Here is a 7905-nt window from a genome sequence, read left to right as displayed (position 1 = left end):
TTCCAAAAATATTTAGGGGTCCATCAAGAGGAAGGAAGTCTTTACATCCTATGGGGGTTGCTACATCCGGTGGGAGAGAAGAAGACGTCAGTGGGAGAGAGGGAGACGTCAGTTGAGCTTTCGGTTCGCTGTCGGTCGGTGTTAAAAGTACTCTTTTATTTTTCTTTTTTTATCTCTAATTTTTTTCTTCTTCTTTTTGATTCCCAGAGTGAGTGAGTATGGCGTGTTCTACACGGAAAAGCACGGAACTGTTCCTCTTGGATCAACCATTTGGGAAATTCACTGACCGCCAGTTGCCCACTGCCCACTGAGAACATTTTATGCTCTTTCCTTTCATTTTTCCTATTAGTATTGTGACATTATAATGAATCCGTTGAGAGACTTTGATGGACCCCTAAACCACCTCCAAATATGCTATTTTTTTGTTTCTTTGCGTTTTTCAACTCAGGAACGATTTGGCAAACATGCCCGCGAGAAATTCGAACTTTCATTTCTTTGGACCACCCTACCCCTCAGCCCATAATTTTTTTTAGTGCTGTGAACAAACTTTGGTACATCATGGGTGATGAAGGTTGTGGTCAGGTTTCATCAAAATAGTGTGTGTGTAGTTTGAGAAGAGAGCAAATACATATTTTGAGTGGTCAACCCCCCCCCCCCCCCCCCGTAGACCACTTTAATGATCACAGATTATGATGCCGTTAATACACCTTCGTTACGCATCAGATATAAAGCTTGTGGCCAAGTTTGATCAAAATCGTTTGTCTAGTTCAAGCGATAATGACTGAAGTGTTTACCGACTCACTTACTCACTCACTCACCTACGGACACTGGTCGATCACATAAGCTCACCTGACTCAAGTCCAGGTGAGCTAAAATGGTCAATTTTTCATACCTATTGCGAAGCACGTGCTGAATATATGCCTCTCCTCACTCCTTCCCTTACTTCAATTATTCCTCGAACCTCCTTAACACAACCATAACCTTGCCTTTACGGTGACTTCCCTGGTAACTCACGTTACATTTGAAGGTCATATGAGAATGTATCTAATCCCCCACAGCATTGCTAACAACTGCAATGATCCAGATTATTGGTCAGTCTAGCATTGATATTGAACCTATTCTGAGGTGTGGTCTGATGATGAATGTCTTCAATGTGTGGTGTAGCATGGCCTTTTTCGGCATGGTAACTCACGTTACAACAAATGGACATGATCAAAAACAACTAAACTTTATTAACTGTTTCTCCTCAAACAGACACATGAATTACGGAGTGGCCAGTTACGTATAATGACTGAGGGTCCATACTTGAATTTCAGAAAGAATGAAAAGTGAACTGCAACATGTAACTTATATAACGATGAAAAAGTGAGTAACTCACATTACACAGTAACTCACGTTACAGTTTATAGATGGCTGCTATATACTTTAGGATAGAATCTGATCATTGTTTTGTTGCCAATAGGTCTAGGTCACTCAAACGGGCCAGAACCTGGGGATGTTTCCCAACAGATGTATTAAAAAATATAGTATATGGTTCACTTTATTTTTTTCAACCGGTCTCCACTTTTACATGGAAGTACCCTTATGTTATTTTAAATTTTACACCACCACCCCACATGCATACACAATAAATATATTTAACTTAACCAAGTAACTTTGCACGGTTCTTTCAGAACAAAAAAATTAATGTTTACCCTTTCTGTTTTGGAACTAAGGGAGAGCTGTGATGCTTTGTAGAGATAACATTGACAATCAAGATTTTATGCAAGTTTTTCTCTCCCACTCCCCCCCCCCCACCCCACCCAACCACACCTCACCCCTTCACGACTGGTTTTTTTGGACACAATCAAGGTTGGTGAAGAGCTACAACAAGACGTTTTAAAAACACTTCTGGTGAAAAACAATGAAGAACGAGAGTTACAACGCTGCGCGTCAACAACTAACGGTACAGGAAGATTATCTCTTCCTGCTCAGAAAATCAACTTCACACAGAAAACGATTCAGCACAAAAAACGTCGCTCTTTCGCATTAATCCCGCCCACAATTCTCCCGGCAATCTCCGCCCACATCACACCCAACAATAAGTGTGACAGAAGACACAGGACAGAATAGCCAATTATATAACAGCATGATGTTGCCGTGCTGTAATCAGTACACTGGATGGATCAGGACACAACAGTACAAAAGGAACAGTTGAGAGAGAACGGGAAGCACCAACAGCAGATTTGAAGGCTAATATTGAAGGAGACTTATACAAACTATGGGGAGGAATGAGGGCAGGAGGAGGATGCATAGGGTGGACAAGATGGATATATAAGGAAACTGGGAAGTTGTAAGGAGGAGGGATTGTGGTGGGTGAGTTAACGAGAGTAGTAAAGATCATGGTTTTGGATTGGGGGCAATTTGAGATGGTGGTGAACAGCTGTCTTGAAGACCTGGAGGGATGAATGAGATTGAAGAGAATGTGGAAGTTGTTTCCACAGGTGGAAAAAAGAGGAACGAATGAGCGGATGTGAGCAGTGATCCTGGATTTAGGTAGGTTCACCAGTAGCGGGTTGAAGGTGTACCGTGTGTGCCCTGCAGAAACCTTGGGGGGGACAAAGCACGGAAAGAGCATAGGGTGCGTGACCAGAAAGGATATGGGAGAAGACAGAGAGCCCACTGACCTGTGGTCGTATGGCAGCTTAGCTGCTGGGGTAGCTATCATTTCTTGAAGCGTGACTGTGTCGCTGATGCAGTGCCACTCTACCAGTATACACACTGGAACTGGTACTCATTTCACCGATCTCGGAAGGATGACAGGCTGAGTCAACCCCCTGGTGTATTAATTCAGCGGCCGACGGGGCTTGAACTCAGCACCCTAGGATCACAAGCCGCCACCCTCACTACTGAGCCAACACCAGGCTCCCACTGACCTGTGTGTGATGGTGTATTGATAGACCCTTAGACTCAGCTTCATCATGGGAGATTCCAATAATCTTGAAGGACTTGGTTTCCACGGCATCCAGCTGAGCAAGGTGTGAGGTAGGGAAACCAGCCTCCTGGGGAGAGCAGTACTCCATCAAGCTGCCGATGAAGGCCTTGCAGGTGGACAAGCGTTCATAAAAGGAAGGAGTTAATATCAACTGCGATGATGGATTCCATGACCTTGCTGATGATTGGAAGTAGCTGATGGGTCTGTAATTAAGGAATTTAATCTGATAAATTCCTTTCATGAACAATTGCTAGAAAGCTAAGCTTGGGAGAAGGCCAGTACACATTGATGTATATATGCTAGAAAGCGAGCAGCCTGGGGGAGAGCTTGGGAGAGGGGGTCGTGGGGTAAATATATTAATATATTTTGTGGTGTGGATAACAATCCCTCCCCCTAGTCTTCAGCAGGGGTCAGGAAACCACTTCCACTGTGGCACGTGTACAGGCAAAAATTGCAATAGGTGGGGGGGAGGGAGATTTTTTTTCTGTGCCCATGATCTCACCCTTTGTACGAACAACATGTTTGCAAAATTTGGTGGAGATCGGCCCAGCCCTGGTTTTTTTTTTTCTGGTTTCCAGGCACAGGCACACGTGCACATGCACACGCACACACACCTGTAATCTGTAAAAGGGGACATGCTTTGTGATGCAAAACAACATGTAGGTTTATGGTCTTTTCCTACTCCCCTGTAAGCTTAACCGAGACTAACGAGAGCTGAATTGAGTATTTGTTGTATTTCAAAGCAGAAAAGGATTCGGTCATTCCTCAAGAAGGGTGTGTACAGGTAAAAAATGTATTGTGTTAAATGGTGTATTTAAACAGGCTATTTTGTAATGTTAATCCGTGCAACACTTATGTACCAATAGCAAGAGAAAAATCCATCGTAGATGTTCTATGAGGTACACAAAGAAAGCACCCTTGGTATAACCACGGACAAGCATGATGTGAATCCAGATGGTATTTTTGCAAAGTACAATGGCAGAAGATAATAGTTTCAAGTCTGGAATTTGTTTTGAAGGATCAAATCAGGTTTGACAACTTGTTGTTTTTAAATTTTTGTAAAGAGGCATGGCTGGATCCACAGAATTAGCATTGTGGGTTTGATGGAGGCAAGAGTTCATCTTGATATTTAAGGTAGGGTAATGTGGATTTGTCACGTGAATCGATGTTTATTGATGGGTAATTTTTTTTTTCTGTCTCGTTTCAGATAATGAGAGCTGAAGTCCTGTCGGAAATGATTCCCCAGACAAATGAGGAAAGGTCTTTTTCTGTAGAATCATACATCAAAATGCAATCCTTCATCCAAATGAAAGAAGGCTCAAGAGAAAACTTTAACTGCAGAGATGCCCCACGCAAAGACAGAATATTCAAATAGACGAAGAAATTTCGAGAGCAAGGAACTGTGCACAACTTTAACTCAAAACCAATGGAGACACCAATTAATTCTGGACGCTCTTCACAGAGAACTCTTGAGGTCATCGAGAGGGTCCAACAGTCATTTGGAAACGGTCCAAAAAGTCGCTTCGCCGCTGTAGTCAAGAACTTGGACTGACACTGTCAAGTCTCAGGAGAATTCTCCATGATCACACCACAAATGAGTCCCATGAGTGGGTGACAAGCCACTCCGGTAAGAGAGTGATTGGCTGACACTTCAGTGTCAAGTGGTCTCCACATTCCCCTGATTTGAGCACACAAGATATTTTTCTCTCTTTGGGGTATATCTCAAAGACAATGTGTACAAGGATAACCCTGGAAGCATCTTTGAGCTGAAACAAGCAATCACGGAGAAAGTCAGGTCCATCCCACTTTCCGAATATCAGCGTGTAATCAACAACTTTGCCCGTCGTGTTCAAATCTGAATTCAGCACAGAGGTGGACATTTGGAGCATGTGATCTTCCGAGTGACAAACTGATTCTGATATTTGGTATGCCTGCATCACACAAAATGTTGCATGTATTCTTGAAGTTTAATGTAATTCAGAGTAAAAATGAATATATTGTGGATTTAAAAAAAAAAAATTTGGCACACCCTGTATACCACAGCTTAATCAACATTCACTTAGCAATGCAAGTAGATTGTAAATGCAAATGTAAAAAGAAATAGTCATCACAGCATCAGCAGTATGATGAATATAACACCTTCGACCTACCGATGCCGAGGACACCCACTGCCCTTCTGGGACCACACATTGAGAAGTTGTGAGCTTGGAGTATGCAGGTCATTTATCATGACTCTCTTAACAAGCGCATCGAGCAAACCGTTGTCAAACGCCCCCTCCAAGCTCACTATGGATTTGGATTGCACAGCTGCACCTTTCTCCACATGAAGCTCACTTTCTTCAGAACTTTGCGCATCTGAAAATACAAGACTCAACTTTAGGAAGACCTTAAAAAGGTCATTGATGTGAAATATGCACACTCATTAGAAGGGAAGCATTTGCGGCGAAAACTCATAATTGAAATATTTCAAACATGAATCTAACAACACGAGTTATACGAACGAGAGCAATAAAGCAGAGCAGATTTACAAAGAAAAGGTAACGAGAATATATAGGTTTTCCTGGCCAATTAAAATTCACAGTTATACTAATATGCTCGTACTAAGGTTTCTTCTTGAATATTTGTGCATTCAAAAACATTTTCAGTTTAACTGTCATCAACATGCCATCAAGGGTTCACGTAATGGTGCTGAGAGACAGTTGGTTTGTCTGGTAGGACAGCTTGTCGATCATCTTTCATATTTTTAAGTCATCAGAGGGTTGATGTCCAGGATTTACTGTAGCTCATCTCGCATCTCTTGATCAACTTTGGTGGTACATGCTCCTCTTGTTGGTAACTTAAATATGTCAGCCAGTTCTAGATCGTGGGTTTTGTTGTTTTTAAAAGCTTCAATTAGCCTCACCCTATCTATGTTAGATACTCTCCTATAATGACCATGGGCAGCAATCTTGATTTTCAAAATTGACTTCAGAGAGAGAAGTGTACCTTTGCTCTATACGCTGTTGCTCAAGAAAATGGTGGCGAACCCAATCAAGAATTATTCGAGCAAAGACCTTGCCCAGCACTGAGAGCAGTGTCACCCCATGGTAGTTGCTGCAGTCCTGGTGATCACCCTTCCCTTTCCAGAGAGGGACAACAAGGCCCCTCTTCCAGTCAGTCGGGATGATGCCTGTGTTCCAGGCAAAGCACAGAACTGCATGCAATGACAAGAGTACAGCATTTCCACCAGCCTTGAGCATGGATGCAACAGATCCCAGGAGCTTTACCCCATTTCAACCAGTTCACCGCAGCCTCTTTCCACAAACGAAGGTGGATCACAGTTGATTGGGGGGTCAATAATAGGGATAGTAACACCCCTGACATCCAAATTGACAGCTGGTGGATCCAACCAGCCCAGCAGGCCTTCACTTCAGACTCCTCTGTCAAGAGCAGACCACCCTCCGCTCTAACTGCAGCACACCGAGGGACAGGCTTGGAGAAATGCAATGTGTGAATTCCCCTGCAAGCAGGACGAGAATCACTTGACCACAGGTGATGCTCTACCCCCTCACTGATTCTTCGCACACAGGCCTCCTTGTCCACCCTCACCACACATACAGTTTTACGCCTCAGCTCCCTGAACAACTCAGCTCTGCCATAAAGCCTGGCCCTGCGACTCTGGTCAATGGTATCCAGTGTCTCTTGAGAGAAAATTCTTCTTCACCCTACGGTGAGTTCTAAGACATCCACCGGCAACATCAAGGATGGTGTTCTTGAAGACACTCCACAACTCTTCAGGATTCCCCAAAGCGCCCAGACCCCCCAAATCCACACTCAGCCTGTTCACAAACTCCTCAGCTACCTTTTCATCCTTGAGCTTGCCAAAATACAGCCTTGGCTGGGACGGTGCCATTCCCCCGGATTTAAGCTGCAACTTCAGAGATGCTACCATCAGCCTGTGGTCGGTATTGAGGAACTGAGCACTTCGGTAGACCCTGCAGTTCTGGATCATCTTCCAGCGACCATCAACGAGCACATGGTCTATCTCCTTTGCCACACGACAAGCATTGGAATACCAAGTCCAGCGATGAGCTTGTGGGCACTGAAACCATGAACCAGCCACCGTAAGTCCACGACTTCTTGCAAAGTCAAGGAACTTGGTGCTATTCTGGTTCACAGGTCGAGACCCATGGGGACCAACACATGTCTCATAACCACCCCTATCAGTTCCAGTCGGTGCATTGAGATCCCCAAAGACTAGAAGAGTATCTTGCCTGGGTACTGATCAACCACAGACTCGAGCGCAGCATAGAATGTGTCCTTCATGGTGAGATCACTCTCCTCAGTCGGAGCATATACAGAGACCAGTGAAACGACACCCAAGGAGTGACGAATCCTTAGTCTCATGAGACGCTCGTTGACCAGTGTTACCTCAATTATCATTGGAGTCAGCTTATTGGACACAGTGACAGCAACTCCTTGGGCATGGTAACAATCAGAGCGACCAGACCAATAGTAGGTGTAACCACAGGCCATGATCTCGCCACTATCTGGTCTTCAAACCTCAGAGAGTGAGCTCAGGCGTTTGAACATCGATATTGCAGCAGATGATAACAGAGACAAGCTGGAAGGCGACGATGGTTCGCCGAGCATGGAAACTATAAGATATAGAGCAAAATGGATGTCATATAGCGGGTAGGGAATCAACTTAAGATTATGCATATCAAATCTCATCCAGTTCCATCTACTGATAACTACTCAGTATCCATTTGAATGAAAAGTACCGAAAATGCGGTTTGAAATCGGAAATCCTCAAAGTTCTAGGGGGTGCTGTGGGTGAACAAAGATGTAAATCGAAAATCCGGCTCGATTGTTTGTGCACAATGTATTCCAGACGATTAGTGTGAATTTTCATGACCATCCGACCATAACCCTCGGAGGAGTAGCATTTG

The 7905-nt window shown here is 44.0% G+C and overlaps 1 protein-coding gene across 8 annotated transcripts in view; it reads right to left on the bottom strand.

Moving 5' to 3' along the window:
- LOC147015523 (C-myc promoter-binding protein-like) overlaps positions 1–7905 on the bottom strand; it is a 215415-nt gene that overhangs the window by 8297 nt on the left and 199213 nt on the right. For all 8 annotated transcript variants that reach the window (XR_015050358.1, XM_085850314.1, XM_085850313.1 and 5 more), the window contains one exon: positions 5125–5329. Coding sequence is in view for 7 of the 8 variants with exons in the window: in XM_085850314.1 (XP_085706440.1) it covers positions 5125–5329 (205 nt within the window). In the remaining variant the exon portion in view is untranslated. The remainder of the gene's footprint in view (positions 1–5124; positions 5330–7905) is intronic.

The sequence above is a fragment of the Eptatretus burgeri genome, chromosome 12, assembly GCF_056783735.1.
Source record: "Eptatretus burgeri isolate ZD-2024b chromosome 12, Ebu_testis_v1, whole genome shotgun sequence".
Classification (NCBI taxonomy): Eukaryota; Metazoa; Chordata; class Myxini; order Myxiniformes; family Myxinidae; genus Eptatretus; species Eptatretus burgeri.
This window is presented reverse-complemented; position numbering and strand designations above follow the sequence as displayed.